This window comes from Eutrigla gurnardus (genome assembly GCF_963514095.1).
Source record: "Eutrigla gurnardus genome assembly, chromosome: 16".
NCBI classification, from domain to species: domain Eukaryota; kingdom Metazoa; phylum Chordata; class Actinopteri; order Perciformes; family Triglidae; genus Eutrigla; species Eutrigla gurnardus.
Window position 1 is genome coordinate 3,328,477 of NC_139927.1, and position 17,228 is coordinate 3,345,704.

At 43.8% G+C, this 17,228-nt stretch overlaps 1 protein-coding gene across 1 annotated transcript in view; it reads left to right on the forward strand.

The window, feature by feature from the left end:
- Nucleotides 1–7,353: 7,353 nt before the first annotated feature.
- Nucleotides 7,354–17,228, forward strand: part of LOC311026764 (uncharacterized protein) — a gene marked incomplete at its 5' end in the record, with an annotated part of 33,097 nt that continues 23,222 nt past the window's right edge. Inside the window, 4 exons of the mRNA XM_084030462.1 lie at nt 7,354–7,434; nt 7,811–7,885; nt 8,082–8,164; nt 8,249–8,477. Coding sequence (XP_083886588.1) covers nt 7,354–7,434; nt 7,811–7,885; nt 8,082–8,164; nt 8,249–8,477 — 468 coding nt within the window. The remainder of the gene's footprint in view (nt 7,435–7,810; nt 7,886–8,081; nt 8,165–8,248; nt 8,478–17,228) is intronic.

Genomic DNA, 17,228 nt, shown 5'->3' on the forward strand with positions numbered 1-17,228 from the left:
TCTTTCATTCCTCTCTAAAACCTTGGAACGTGCCGCCTACAACCAACTGTCATCCTATCTCTCGCTGAACAACCTCCTAGACCCTAATCAATCAGGATTCAGGACTGCTCACTCCACTGAGACGGCCCTCCTCACAGTGACCGAGTCCCTGCGAGACGCCAGAGCCTCGTCCCACTCCTCCGTTCTCGTTCTCCTCAACCTATCTGCTGCGTTCGACACAGTCAATCACCAAATCCTCCTCTCCACTCTGGCTGAACTTGGCATAACTGACTCTGCTCTCGCCTGGTTTACATCATACCTGACAAATCGCACCTTTCAGGTCACATGGAATGGCTCTATGTCCAAACCCTGTTCTCTGGACACGGGGGTCCCTCAAGGCTCAGTATTAGGACCGCTTCTGTTCTCACTATACACCAGATCACTAGGTTCTGTTATCACATCGCATGGATTCTCCTACCATTGCTACGCAGATGACACCCAGCTGTTCCTCTCTTTTCCCCCGTCCTCTGACACCCACATTGCAACTCGCATCTCGGACTGTCTGGCTGACATCTCTGTCTGGACAACTGCACATCACCTCAAGCTTAACCTGAATAAAACCGAACTCCTCTTCATCCCAGGGAAAGACTGCCCTCGCATGGACCTGTCGGTCACTGTCGAGGGCATCACAGTATTGCCGTCGTCAACTGCGAGGAACCTGGGTGTAATCCTCGATGACCAACTATCCTGCACCCCCAACATCACTGCTGTGGCCCGATCCTGCAGATTTGCCCTCTACAACATCCGCAGGATTCGGACCCTCCTCACAAAGGACGCAACGCAACTCTTGGTCCAAGCACTGGTCATCTCCCGCCTTGACTACTGCAACTCTCTCCTGGCCGGACTCCCGGCCTCTGCGATTAAACCATTGCAGCGTATCCAGAACGCTGCAGCACGTCTTATCTTCAATCTACCCAAATTCTCCCATGTGACCCCCCTCCTCCGTGACCTCCACTGGCTCCCTGTTGCAGCACGCATCCAATTTAAGACGATGACACTGGCTTTCAGGGCCATCAATGGAACGGCACCCATCTACCTTCAAACACTGGTCAAACCTCATGCCCCGAAGCGAGCACTTCGCTCCTCTACTTCAGCTGGCCGGCTGGTACCACCATCGCTGAAATCAAACAAATGTCGCTCAGCAAAGTCCAGACTCTTCTCTGTTCTGGCGCCTCAGTGGTGGAACGAACTCCCGACTAATGTCAGGAGTCAGGACAGCTGAGTCATTTGCCATTTTCCGAAAAAGGCTCAAGACTCACCTGTTCAGACTTCACCTCGACTAGCATGACCTCCCCCCCGCCCCCCCCCCCAAAAAAAATAAATAAAAACCCTTACCTATAGCACTCTGATCGTAGCACTGTTGCTCTTGAACTACTAGTTTACTCAGATGAGGACCTAACACTTGTTCTACTTTTAGCTCTTACTTTATCGGCAATGATTCGTTGTGGTTTCCTTGTTTCCTTCTTTTGACAAATGTACTTATTGTAAGTCGCTTTGGACAAAAGCGTCTGCTAAATGACCTAAATGTAAATGTAAATGTAAATGTAAGTAACATTACCTTGAATGATCAAGCAGGAGGTGCTGGGGCGTTCTGGAGTACTAATGTCCACAGCAGTGGCACATGGCTGTAACATAGTAACACACAATAGCATGGATTTAACATTAAAGGATAAATATTGTTCATTGGTCAGAGGTAGTAAATCATAAAAGGTAAGAAATGGCGTCTAATGTAACCACTCATTTTACATTTTAAATATTTGAATAAAAAATCTTTACATTTTTAAGGATGCGTCAGGTGGTAGAGCTGATGGGTCAGCTGGTAGAGCTGGTGGGTCAGGTTGGTAGAGCTGATGGTACAGGCCCAGCAGCCTGCAGGTAGAACCTATGCTGCCTAAACATATGAATTTGCAGTCCTGTGTGTTTTCTGTAGCAGTCAGGCACCCCACACTGGTAGTAATAATAGGGGGCATTAGTATGCTGTTTTGTGTGCTGAACAAAGTTATACACATTCTCATACACATGCTCACATCCAACCAATTTACAGTGGAACATTGTGGTGCATTTTAACTCGTCACCTACCTGATCTATTTCTCCTCACTCTTAGCCTGACACTGAACAGGATGGTTAGCCTGGCCATCTGATGACCTAGAAAAAAAGAAAAAGGAGAAATTACACAAAGGCAACCAACAATATGAATTTCAGTTTGAATGCCGATTATGATCATGAGTATGTTGTAAAAAAACATGAAATCTGTACATAAAACGTAATGGACATTTTTGGAGTTACATCACCTTTGTACTGCAATATTATGCCTAGCTGAAATGTGGAATATCTCTAACGATGCAGGGAGCCGCTACATGCCCCATAGACTAGCTAGTCATTAGCCTGCTTAGATCGGCTACCATTCGGCAAAACCACTTTTGCTCTGGAGTAAAAAACGAACGGGAAAGTAAGTGAAAAAGTTCGTGCTTAATGTTGCTACGTGTACTCTACAGTGCGTTATGTTCGGCCATGTTGCCCCGGTTTGATATGAAGCTGAACTGGAGGATGCGGGTGTATTGTTAGCTTCGGCTAACACGGGTAACCCGCTGTCTCGGTGCGGAAAGACCACTCATGAGAGGAGAATAGTGACGGCGACGTTACGCTAATATGCAGCAAAACACTTCCACGTACCGCCGCACGCGCTCACCCAGAGCAGACCAGCCCCGCGAGCGAACATGACGACAACAGTACCGGTAACGGTCCGGAACGAAAAGACATCCGAGTGGAAACAACGGCCCGCTACTGACCAGTTCGGCTTCAAATCAAACCTGGGCTACATGGTCTAACCATATAACACATTGAAATGTACACGTAGCGACATTAAACACGAACTTCTTCACTTCCTTTCCCGTTCGTTTTCCTTCTTATTTCTCTCTCGTCTTATTGTTCTTATCTCACGTAGCAAATCGTTGCTAATCGTGCTAGCAGCTGTTTGCTAGCTAGTATTATTACTACTGCTATTAGCAAATGCTGTGAGATAACGTTCAACAATTTCGGGCACTTGCTAACAAAATATGAACTGTGTCATGCGAATAACGTTCATGTGAAAGTAAATATTATCATCATATTAAATAACATGGGTGTAAGTGCTGCAAACAGAGTTATCCATGCTGCTCACCTTCTCCATTCAGCCGGGATGAGAAGAGGGAAACCGCCACGTCTTCAGTTCAAACCAAGTTCGGTTATGTCATGTGACTTCCCAGGGTATAGTTCAATACAGTATTTCACTGTAATAATACATGCATTTTTTTTTGACTGTGTTGCTGTGATATTACAAACCTTGTTGTGATATAACAGGGTTTTTTTTATTGCAGGATTTACTGTAAAATTAGAGTTAGATGCTGTAAAAATCCAAAGATACTGTAGTTTTTACAGGTATTCATTTGGATATTACAGGGGAACCTAATTACAACAAGTTACTGTAAAATAATACTGTTAATTATTGTGAAATGCTGGTAATTTCTAACAGGAACAGCATCCATTACAATTGAAAAGTCCCTTGGGGTCACAGGAATACCATATGTTGAAAGGAATTCAGTGTAATTTAGTAAATTTCCATTTTCATTGAGTAGTTTGGTAACTAAAATAATGTTATTATCAAACCATGAATTTAGAAATAGAGATTTACTTTTATATTTGATGTGTTGATTGTTCCAAATAAAGCATCTATGTGGAGAGAATTTGTGCTTATAGATTAAAGACCATGCCAACAGCATTTGTTTATGAAAGTTGGATAGAATTAGGGGAAGTTTTTCTATTTTATAATCACATAATAGCACATATTCAAGGCCTCCAATGGTAGAAAAAATACATTTGGGTATAAAATTCCAAGTGGATATAGGATTATGTAAGAACTGCGTTCTCCAGTTAATTTTAAAGGTATTGTGGGGTAGTAATGTCAAGAAAATTTAGACCACCAGACTCATAAGTGTTCATTATAACTGATTTTTTCACATAATGTGTCTTGTTTTTCCAAATAAAATTAAATAATAACTTATCAATGGCACTACAGATTTGTTTTTTGACAGACAAGGGAATAGCTGCATAAGTAAGACAAGACAATCCTTCTGCCTTTGTTAGCAGTATTCAACCTTTTAGAGATAAATCCCTCTGAAGCCATTGGTTTAGCTTTTTCCTTGTCTTATCAATAATCATATTAAAATTTTCAGAGCACCTATCTCTCTGATTTTTTACAATGGTAATCCCAAGGTAGGTGATTTTATTTTTAACAGGTATATTGTAAATCATTGAATCATCGCAGTTCTTAAGAGGAAATAGCTCACATTTCTTCAGATTTAAGGCAAGTCCAGAAGCTGCAGAGAATAAATCTATTGTATGGATAGCAATGGGAACCTGTGAAGCATTTTTTAAGAATAATGTGGTATCATCTGCCAGTTGACTGATTATAATTTCTCTATCTGCAATAAAGATACCTTTTAACAAGCTATTTTTAATATGAGTAGAAAGTAGTTGAGTGCATAGGATAAATAGATAAGGGGAGGCGGGACAGACCTGTCGAATGCCCCGCTGTAAATCAAATCTCGGGGAAGTCCCACTTTTTAGTCTGATGGAGCTGTTACCTTTAAAGTACAAAGTTTTAACAGCTTTATTAAAAAAATCACCAAATCCGAATTGTTCAATTGTCTGAAATAGAAAATTATGTTCTACGGTGTCAAATGCCTTATAGAAATCAAGGAAGAAGATAAGATTGTCATCAGAACACAGAGAAGAGTAATCAATTAAATCTTCCCCACCTGTTCGTACGACGAGTCTGTCGGGATTTCGGGCGTCACCCGTTTGGCGCTACCATATTCATTTTATTTTTTACGCTTCCAATGTTGAATAACTAAAACTCCATTTTCTTTCAGATATATTCGCCCCCTAACATTTCTTTTGAAACATTTTTGTTCAATTTTATTTTTATTTATTTATTTTATTTAAGAACGCTAAATCATAACCCAGCCGTTCCCCCCCACCAAACCAATATGGATCCGTCCACCCGATGACGTCCACCAATCGACGTCCACCAATCAAAACAAAGTGGGACATACTTAAACAGCAGAGGATGGTGGGTGACTACCACGAACGAACAGGAAAATGGCTGGAGCATCGGCTGTTAAAGTCTGCGTCAGAGTCCGTCCGCTTATTGCGAGGTATGTTCATTTATTTTTTCGCCAAAAGCTAGCGCTAGCCAAAATACAAGATATACTACATGTGTGTTGATAGACTGTTTGAAATAAAACCAACCTTGCATTTTTAAAAGGAATCCCGGCTATGAAGACTTGTAGTTCTTAAAAGACAAATGTTAGTATCAGTTATAATAAAGTGTTAAACCTTCTTGATGTCTTCGTTTTTATAAAATTTGTAAAAATAGTTTAACTCGTAGGTCGCCATTGTTAACTTCGCAATGCACTCTGGCTAGTGACATCAAATGGTTGCACTGGCAGGTGTTGTGCCAGTGTAGGTATCCCCGAAACGGAAAGCCTCGGTTCAGAGGACTTAGGTTCAGAAACTCATTCTATCTTCCCGAACCTCGGTTCATCCCCGCCCCGACCGCACACGTGTGTCAGGTCACTCAGGTTAGTTTCATTTCTGCAAGATGGCTATAAACCTGAGCTAGCAGATCCCCCGTGTTTACACAGCTTCTTCTTCGTTGGTGTTTAATAGCAGTCGGCGTATGCCTGGCTGTTTCCGTGACGCGAGTTTCACGCGAGAGTATGAAAAGGTTTCGCTTAATTTTTTTTTTCATAAATGCTTATATTATCAGGTCGACAAGTGTTGACATGATAATACAAGCATTTATGAAAAATCGGCGAAACTTTTTCATACGCCGACTGCTATTAAACACCAACGAAGAAGAAGCTGTGTAAACACGGTGCCGTCTTCGCAAACAGCGTAGCTTTAGCAGTAGAAGCTATCAGGTGTTCTTTTAGATAAACTCCTGGTGTACTTACAAACTTTAAAATGCCTCGTTTTGTGAGTACAGACCCTACGTGTACTACTGCAGAAGTTTGGTAACATTCCATGCATTATTAGTGGGGACATTTACGAGATATACTGTAAGTACCATCGCGCTATTACGAAGCCGTTCGGCTGATCGCCCTATCTTGACCACTGCTGACCATGCTAAAAATGCTTCCGAGGGGGTGTTTGGCTGGAGATCTTAGTGGAAATGACCTAGGGTCCATTTCACTCCGGACCTACACTTTAAGAGAAGTGCTTTTTATTTATTTTTGTTATACCTCAGACTGGTGTAAGAAGTTTTTCATTTTTACTTTATTCAGACAATGTAGACTGGTCTTAAGACAAATGTTTATTTTTTGTATTCCTTAAGAGATTAATAGAAGTGTTTAAAAAAAAAAAAAAAAAAAAAAATGTTTTTGTTGTGGACTTGTTTAGGTCTGAGCAGCAGCAGCGTGTCATACTTCCTAGTAGGCTATGGCAGCGGCGGAGTGATATAACCTAGCACTTATAAGTTACAGGTTCTATAATAGTTTGTTTACCTGCTGTCATTGCTACAGACGCAGAGTAGCCTGCAGTGCTAGTTTCTTCAATCTCACAGAAATGGACACTCTTGGAGAATATAGTGAAACTTTGAAGACTCTGATGAGGAGTTTTTTCCCACCCAAACCCAACCGTACCTGTACGAGCCTGAATATACAGAGGAAGAATTGTAATAGGAAGTAATAATAAAAAGGCTTGAATGATCTTTAAGTAATTATTTGGTCATACATTTTTTTGTAATTCATAGTCATTCCCAACAGACATAACAGACACAAAAATTCAATGCATCACACATTATGTGGTTCAGATACAGCTGCCTGTGATTATACACTTGGCCAGTAGGTGGTTTCGTGTGCACATGAGCCAATTGGTTCGAGAAAGGGTTAATTTCATCACCATCACTACAAAGCAGCTTCATTCCTTTCTCCAGACAAAATGTGGTTTGAAGGAGTTTCACTGCCAGTCCTTTATGTTCTGACAGTGGCCCCTCCCTCCAATCAAGTCTATTGACTACAGCTGAGCTGGCTGAAACTAGCTGATTGCTCACTTAGTCTTGTGTTGATAGCTTGTTGTTTAAATTCTTGTGAAGCTGTCTATGCTAAGTGTTACAACTAGCTTTACTCGCAGAATGCCTAAACCCAAATCTACAATTAGTTTCTGACTTACCAACAAGAGACAAAGCAGCTTCCTTCCTTTCTCCAGACAAAATGATCCGTCCAACGGCTCCCTTCCTCACAGATGAAGACTATATCTGAGGAACAGGAGAGCATGGAAGCAGGGAGGGACGGTCTCCTCTCTGAGAAGGAGGCCAGCCTCCAGACGTCTACGGAGGAGGTGGAGAAGCTGCAGGTGAGCTCAACCTGTTCAAGACCATGTTGGGCGGGAGTGACGTTACAGGGGGAGGTGGGCCATTAAAAGTGCAAACCAAAGCCTCCCCGAGGGCTGCGGGACAGTTACAGCACATTATTTAAAAAAAATAATGCACTGATGGTTTTCTGAACATTCATGGGAACTTTTCCAATAAGGATCTCATAATCACTAATTCAGCATTCACATAATGGTGCCAGTCTGTCCAAATGTAGAATAAAAAGAGAATTATGATGAGGTCGAATTTTCCCAGTTACAGATGTTCCAGCTGCTCATTGCCAAATAGAAACAAAAACCACATTTGATGGACACAAAATTAATATTATTAATGATTTTTCCAATTAACTTTTCTGCAAAGAAAACGGAGCTCTCGCTGCTGCAGGACAACAAGCGACTCGTCCTGCAGCTCCAGCAGAGTGAGGAAAAGGTCAAGGTAAGTCTGACTTACAACATGTCTGTTTTTCTAGCTATTATTTGGCCTGTTTGCATCATGTAATAACAAATGTGGTGTTTCTTACATTAAAATCCGAAGCTGTCAACAAATATTGATTCTTATTTTCAAAGATGCCTTCGTTATGTTGAACACAACACTAAATGTGGATTACTGCACTATTTCCTCCTGTTTGAAGAATCAGAGCAGCATTCTGCTGGAGAAGACCAAACTGGAGGAGGAGGTCAAACCGCTTCAGCTGAAGATAGCAGAGCTGGGACAGTGAGATGAACCCGCTTTGGAAGAGTCCACCCTGAGTCTATTGTGTCTATGAGAACTCTCTGACATCCTGTCCTCTCTCATCAGCTTGGTGTCCAGTCAGCAGGAAGAGATCAGCAAGTGGAAGAGCAGAGCCATCAAGCTGAGGACGATGGGCAAGACCGAGGTGGACAAGCCTTCGTCGCCCCGCCCCCTCACCAAGAGGGTCAGGGCCATGACCCCGGACGACTCCAACCTCATCAGCTCACCCAAGAAGTTTCTGGTTACTCCCAAGAATGTCCTGGGCTCTCCCAGGATGACCCTGGGCTCTCCCAAGGTCTCCGTGCTCGACGGCCCCAGTTGCCCATTCTTTGACGGGGACGGAAGCTCGGAGCTGCTGTCCAGAACCCGTCACATGCAGTTCTTTGACAACTCCAGCCTCGGAACCATTCCAGGTGAGCTCCATGTAAGGTTCTCCTGCCTGTGTGATGGTCAACGACGTCTCAACATCATAAAGACCTGAGCTGTTTGTTTTGCCAGATGTTTGCCATATTCCTGAAACACCAGATGAAGAGACGGGTAACCGCTCTAATATCAACCACAGGGGTTTACTAACGGAAGCATGAGGTGTTGGGATTTCACCGGGGGTCCACTCCGACTTAAAACCTGAATCAAGACTGATTGACTGCTTTACCTCAGACTTCAAAGAAGCTATCTAATAATTGCCATTAATATAATAATTTATATTTTGTGATAATTCTCACTTATTATTTTTGTCACTTCTAGATTTTTCTTGTTTCTTTTATTTTTATTTTTTCGTTGTAAAACAAAAACTGATAGGTGACGGAAACACTGTTCGTTGTACATTAATAAGAAGAAATCCTGAAAAAAATCTTGTAATGAGGTGGATTTGATGCTTTTCATGGACTTGACTGAGACCAGGATGGGATCATGTGACCTGAGTGTCTCTTTGTGTTGCAGAAGCTGAAGCAGCCGCCGGTGCAGACGGAAAGGAGAGTTAGTGCCCGAAGTCTCCAACGCAAGAGGAGATGTGTGGCAAAGGCAATTGCATCTATCCACTGCTGTATCGAGAGAAAGCTAACATTCGCCGCACAGCAGTTCACACGCAGGGACGGTGTGTTCAATAGCGTCAGAACGGCTACGTTTCTGAATTTTCATTGTTTTTGTTTGACTCGAATAAAAAACACCAATGAAAAATGAACTCTGTTGTCTCATTCACACTCAGTCCAGTAAAATTCAACTTCCTTCCTTCTTCACAGGAAGTGCATGTTTCATGTTTGAAATAAAAATCTAAAAGTCTAAATCTGATATAGATATTATAACGCCGAGCTTTCCTCTGTGCCATCAAACGGTAAAACAAATAAACTGGCATACATAGCCACAAAATAGACCGGTTACAAGGTTTCACCTGGAATATCTTACTGGAATAGTTAACATTTCTCTTATTGAATATGGGGCGAGGTGACTGCCCTCTTATTTGAACCAAAAAACATAACTTGACTGTCCGTTCATTCGAACAAAATCATGTCGTTGTTTTCTTCATATAGAGGATAACCACGGGGAGCAAGCAGGACAGAGAGAGGAGGAGCATAAAGCTGGAGGAGGAACAGGTTTGATCATTTTAAATAGATACTTCTTTTTCCAAGAGGGGGAAATGTAACCCCAACTGGTCAGTTATTCATTTTACTTCCCCTCTTTTGTTTGGCCACCTTTAAGAAATGTCAGGTGGTGTTATGTATTTTTATTATTTGTATTATATGTATTATTTTCAGATTTTGTAAACGGTACATTTGTTTAATCCATTTGTTCTTGTACTTGAATTAAAATGAACTACACTTGAGAAGATTCATGTTCATTTACAATGTTTTGTAAGGTTTTGTTTCAACATTTAATAGATGTATTCCCAATAGATTTATAGGTGTCATGAGTATGAAGTTGCACTTGCACCCTGTGGGAAAATGTGTCCTCTGCATTGACCCTAACTATGTAGGAGCAGTGGTAGCCATACCAGCCTGGGGGCCAAGCATCTGACCCATACTATATCCATAGCATGTTGTTTTAGAGTAATAGAATATAATCATTATCTTTGTGCTTAAACAATAATCAATATGCGGCGTCATCAACACCAATGATCTGTCCCTAAAAGTTAAAATCCACCATGATTTATTTTTACAACTCGAGTACTGGATACGAAGAACATAATTAAGTAAATAAAGGGATAGAAATGTAAAAAGGGTTGTGTATCCTGTCATGACTTTTTTTTAACTATCTACAGTAGTAGGCTCTAGCTCTATTGATTTCAATATGAATACCTAAAGTTACAGTATTTCTATTATAAAATGGATTGCACCATGAGCCATAACTGCGACATTATATTGTACTTTTGTTAGCCTTAAGCCTAGCTCAGTCATTATGCCATAGCATCACCTCCTGCTGTGTAATGAGCTGCATTGAACACAAGAAGTTCTATTGAGAACACCAAATCCATATTTCCTTTTATTTTGGCAAAAAGTAATGCAAAAGTAATGTAAAAGTAGTGTAATGCCTCACAATTCAAAGACAGTAATATTGTCCCCACAGGACCCCTGGCCACTAACACCATGGTTCTCACACACACACAACAAATCCTTTATCGAGTCTAACGTTCATCCAAACCACACGTTACCCCTTTCCCCAGTCCTGCCTTGGCTCAGCAACTGGTACCCTGAAACAAACCGAGAAAAAAAAAACAAGAATGAGCATGGAAAAATGTTCACTGGTGCGGGGCCCTTGACAGTGCATCTGCCACTACATTGTCTCTGCCTTTTATGTGCCGTATGTCTAAGGTATAGGCCTGGAGGAACAACGACCATCTAATCAGCCTCTGATTCAGACAGTGGAGCGAGTTCAAAAATGTCAGCGGGTTATGATCTGTATACACCACTGCAGGCCCACAACCAACATAAACTTCAAACTGTTGTAATGACCACACCAGAGCTAACGCCTCCTTTTCCACTACAGAATAGTTTAACCAAACACATCCTCCTGCAACAATACCCCACCTGCCCCCACATGACTAGCATCAACCTGCAGTTTGAATGGGACCTCCATGCGTGGAGCAGCCAGGACAGGAGCATCACACAGGATGGCCTTCACAGTTTCGAATGCCATTTGACAAGCTGGAGACCACATAAACTTTACAGTCTTTTTTAACAACTCAGTCAGTGGAGCTACAACAGTAGAAAAATTCCTACAAAACCCCCGGTAGTAGCCCACCAACCCCAAGAAACTCATCAGTTCCTTTTTTGTCACTGGCTGAGGATACTGTTCGATGGCCTGTACTTTAGCCAGCAGAGGACGCACCTCACTATGCCCCACTTGCCGACCAAGGTATGTCACTGTTGCCTTCGCAAACTCACACTTTGCTAGATTAACAGTAAGGTGAGCCTCTGCCAAGCGGTCAAACAGTGCTCGAACACGCTCAATGTGGTCAGACCAATTGTCAGAATATACCACCACATCATCCAGATAAACAGCGCAGCCGTCTAGACCCCCCACCACTTTATTCATTAAATGCTGAAACGTAGCGGGTGCGTTACGCAATCCAAATGGCATGACACAGTACGAATACAGCCCAGACGGGGTAATAAAAGCTGACATTTCCCGTGCTCTCTTGGATAAAGGGACCTGCCAATAGCCTTTCAAAAGATCAAATTTGCTAATATACTCTGCCGCACCAACTTGATCAACGCAGTCATCCATGCGTGGTAAAGGAAATTAATCGGGTTTAGTGACGCTGTTAACCTTTCTGAAATCAGAGCAAAATCGAAGAGTATTATCCGATTTCGGCACAAGCAAACAAGGTGACGCCCAGCTGGAAGATGATGGCTCTGCTATGCCATTTTCCAAAATATAATGGACTTCAGCATCCAAAAACTTAAGCTTATCATGGTTAACCCGATAAAACCGTTGTCTTATCGGCTCTGCATCTCCCACATCAACATCATGCTCCAAAACATTTGTACGTGAAGGAACATCACCAAACAGACAGGGATACCCCTGTATAAGCCCCACTAACTCAGTGCGCTGCGGCCCAGACAGATGATCCCAAACCCCATTTAAGTCTGCCAATACCTCAGAATTCTTAAGCCGACCAGTCAACAACGCGGAGTCATGGTTAGGCAACCCGTCCTCACAAAACGCCTCATCCTTAATTGTGTTAATAACACAAACAGGATGAGTGAACTCTGCAACTGGACCCTGCTCAGAAGACTCCCGCTCATGATACGCCTTTAACAGATTCACATGGCAAAGCTGATGATGTTTACGACGCTCTGGAGTAGAAATTAAATAATTTTGGTCAGACAGCTGCTTTATCACTGTATATGGCCCCATAAACTTGGCCTGAAAGGGAGAACTAACCAGCGGCAACAAAGCCAGAACCTGGTCACCCGGACTGAAAACACGCCGCTCAGCCCGACGGTCATAACGTAATTTCATTTTCTTTTGTACCCCCGCAAGTTTCTCTTTCGCCAGCTCCGTTGCGGCATACAGACGCTGTTTGAAACCATTGACATATTCAATTAAGTTCTTCGGCGGCTCCCCGTCAAGCCAATCATCCTGCAAAGCCGCCAACGGCCCCCTTACAGTATGACCAAACACCAGCTCGTTGGGACTGAAACCAGTGCTCTCCTGAGTGACCTCTCTCGCTGCAAGCAATAACCAAGGTAAACCCTCTTCCCAGTCAGCAGCCATTTGCACACAGTACGCACGCATCAACGACTTTAATGTCTGATGGAACCGTTCGAGTGCGCCTTGACTCTGAGCATGATATGCAGAGGACTGATTATGCCTGATGCATAGCACTTTTAATACCTGTGCAAACAGATGCGACGTGAAATTTGACCCCTGGTCACTTTGAATAGTTTTTGGGATACTAAATATGGATATGAATTGGCTGAGAGCACGCACAACCACCTTTGTTGTTAATGTACGCAACGGGTACGCCGCTGGATATCTGGTGTTTTGGCACATAACAGTCAGTAAGTACACCGCACCAGACTTTGAAGGAGGAAGCGGCCCCACACAATCAATAATTAAGTGCTCAAACGGCTGACCAATAGCTGGAATCGGATACAACGGTGCCACTTTAATGGTCTGATTGGGTTTTCCGGTTAACTGGCAAGTATGACATGTTTTGATGTAATCAGCAACACTCTTCTTAACACGTGGCCAAAAGAAATGCCTCAAAATGCGGTTGTATGTTTTAGAAACCCCCATGTGACCGGACTCATCGTGTGACACCCTCAAAACTCTGTCACGAAATGTTGCTGGCACGATAACCTGGTACAACGGATCGCCAATACCCCCTTCACCATGTGGTACCCACTTGCGCAATAATACCTCATTCTGGATGACATATCCCTGCGCATAATTTCCTACCTCTCCTGGAGGAAGCACGGACAGAAAAAGCTCCTTCAAGGTTGGATCTGCTCTTTGTTCACTCACCAACTCCTCATGTGAGACAGACAACAGTGTGTTGGACATGGACACAAACTCTGCGGCACCATCTACCTGCTCTGAAAAATCTACTTCCTTACTGGCCCTGTTAGCACGCACACGCTGTGAACACCTCGGGAAACTGTCTCTCATTCTCATCAGGGCCTTCGCTGCCAATCGGCACAGAAACAACAATAGGCTGCGCTGACTGTTCAGCAAATACACGGTCCCCGCACACATCATTACCCAGTACCACTGCAATGCCCTCAAAAGGCAGAGCCGGCCGCAGTCCCATTGTTACTTCCCCATCAAACAATGCAGTGTGCAACACGAGCCTATGTACCGGCACAAAAAAGGTAGACATCTCCATGCCTAACACTGGCAAAACACTTCCTGTATCAGTCTCCTCAGAAAACAGCAACACGGACGACAGGATAAACGAATCAAAAGCCCCCGTGTCCCGCAATACAACCACTGGCACTTGATCATTACGACCAACCAAAGAAACATGCCCCTTAGACATGAAAGGCAAGTAGGGCCGCAAAGCAGGATCAGTTGCAATCGCATCTGGCAACTCACCCCCTTCCTGGTCTGACATTCTACCTGGTAACGGGCCCTTTGGATGGTCAGCCTTTGCCTTGCCTGAAATCCGACCAGCACATGCCACTGGTCTCCCCTGTGTAGCAATGTGCCTGCCACGAGCCTGGCGCACCCCACAGTCTTTTTTCCAGTGACCCCTTTTGTGACAAAAATGGCACACATCGTCAAACTCACGGCCGCCACGATCACCTCTCAACCCCAGGACAAAACCTCCACCTGATCGCCCAGAGAAATACCCAGCCTGACCATTTTCCCCATCAAACCCTGAACAGTTAGCGCGGGGACCCATACTTTTGTGTGTCAGCCAATATTCATCAGCTAAAGCAGCAGCTTCTGCCGCAGTCTTTACTTTCTGTTCACTAATGTACATGGCTATTTTCTGAGGGACTGAGTTCCTAAATTGTTCCAGCACCATTAAATTACACAAACCATCAAAATCATCAACCCCAGATGCTGCACACCAGCGAGTGAAGTGAGTACCCAAATCACGGGCAAATTCCAGGTAAGACCCATCTCCCTTTTCCCAATATCTAAAACGTTGTCTATACGCTTCGGGGACTAACTCGTACACTTTGAGCACCGCACCTTTAACTTTAGAATAAACGGCACTGTCTGCTGTTGACAATGACGACAAAGCCTCCTGAGCGCGCCCCGTGAACACACACTGCAACAAAATTGTGCGGTCGGAGTCCACCCAGCCCCTTGCATCTGCCACACGTTCGAATAAAGAAAAAAAAGTCTCAATCTCCCGCTCATTAAATTTAGGCACTAACCGGAGACTACTCAGAATATCACGGGCACCCTCGTCATCCGGCGAGCCTTCCCGCGTTGCCGATTTGTCCCCCAATATACCCTCTTTAATTAACTTAAGCCTCTCAGTTTCTACCTCCAATTTAGCCAATTCAGTCCGCTGTCTCAACTTCTCAAGAGTAACCTCCTTCTCCGTTTCCAACTGCATGCGTAGGCACAATAATTCTTTCTGCTGCTCAAAACTCAAAGACAGAGTCTCCTGTGAGACAACCCCAGTTGGACAACCAGGTAGGGGTGGCCTAACGGATGATTTCAAAACCTTCATTTCCCACAAGTTTGACTTAAGAATAGCCTTAACATTATCTTTAAGCCGTTTATCACCCACAGAAATGTCAAAATGTTCTGCTAGCTTAACCAACTGTTCTCGTGTGCACTGCTCCAGCAACTCCTCTGATGGAGCCTTACAGAAAGCTTCCACAATACTCATTTTGCACGTGAACATAAACCAGCAAACGCAATAAAAAAAAAATGCACAGTATTGACCAGAAATGCAGCACTTGGTCTGAAAACCACCTCTTAGTCAAGTATCCCCTCTAACTGCCCAACCGAACCTAACTAAACTGCACACTAGTCTTCAGGGGCTACTGACGGCGGGTATTTACGCACTGTAAACCAGTAGAATGGCAAAGCGACCAGCAAGCTGGCAACCCTTCCAAGACTCCGGAGTGCTCCCGAGACAACTGCTCCAACCCCTTTCACCCCACACTCCAGTCAAAAGCCCACGAATCCCCAAGGGGAAACGCGCTATTCCTACAGAGGAACTCAACAGAGGCCAGCATGTGCGCGTTTCATGGTCAAAACTTACCTTCCGTGGACCCGTTGCTGTCTACCAAACTCTACAGGCAAAAGATGACTACCGGTATCTCCCTTCTGAGCATCATTCCCACAGACCCCCCAGAAAATACTTAAATCTCCCACTTAACTACGCGAGGATCTACAAAAGCGCAAAAACCAGAATCCCTGACCATGACGTCACTATCCACTCCGTGCTGGTGGAAAGCCGCAAACTTATCCAAGCGCTTTGCTGACCACTTTACTCCTAGTTTAGACGAGCCCCCAATTTGTTATGGTTGGCTCTTGGACCACAACAAATATAGAAGCCTCATGCAGTTTGGAGCAGTAAAAGTATATTTATTTAACAAAACAAGGTTAAACTATACCAAAAAATGTGCTTTTAACAAAAACTCTACATAACAAAACTAATGTCACACAGGACCGCTTAACCTGTGTGACCTAGGAGGGCAACATGTTATCCGGGCCAACCAGGGACACAGACTGGCACAGCTTATGAAGGAGTGGATTGATGGCAGCTGCCGTCAATCCCCAATCAGCCGGTCTCTCCCAACGCCAGACCTGTAAGAGAAAAATAACCCTGCATGGGGCCGTAACATAATGTAACTAATTACTAATTACAGTAACAAGTTATAAATAATGCATTACGCTTTTGAAGTAACTTGCCCAACACTGTTTATGAGGCAGAGCTTCATCAGAAATGAGAGTCTGCTTTTAAAAGTCAGTTTCGTGCTCACCAGCCTGCAGTTCTCCATGTGCTTCTTCAGCCCTTCCACAGTCTTCCTGCTCACACTTTTACATTTCGGACAGGTGACTCGGCCTTTGGCCACGATCTGGAGCTGCCAACGCTCCTCTGGACTTCCTGGCGGACGACAACAAACAGAACATTTTACTTTACGCAGTAAAAACATTTAAAAAAGACTGCAGCATGCTTCTTGCCTTTTTTAATACGTTTGAATAATGAGTTCATTAATGCATATTAACTGTGTTCCTGCTCTGGTCTCACCTGGAGGGTAGGTCGGGGGCTCCTTCTTGGTTGAGAGGACGGGGGGTTTCTGATCCTCGATGGGTTGGCCCGTCGAGGCCTCACTAACACCGGCCGCATCCGAACCTGTAAGATTAGATTATTAGTCTTTTACTGCTTTTTCTGGAGTGTTTTGTCACGACGTTAAGAAAAATCCTTAAACTTTGTTTTACAGCTCTAGAAGTGTGTTTTTCAGCCGTTGAAGACGACCTCTGAACCAGGGCTGAAACTCGAGGCAGAAACTCTGCCTCGGAGCTTCGTTAATCCTATCTCTCGGCATTATGCGGCTGCTCAGCAGGGATCATTGTTCCACACGGACCGTTTTTGAGGAAGCCGGGGCTCCAGAGTGCCACATGCCACCAA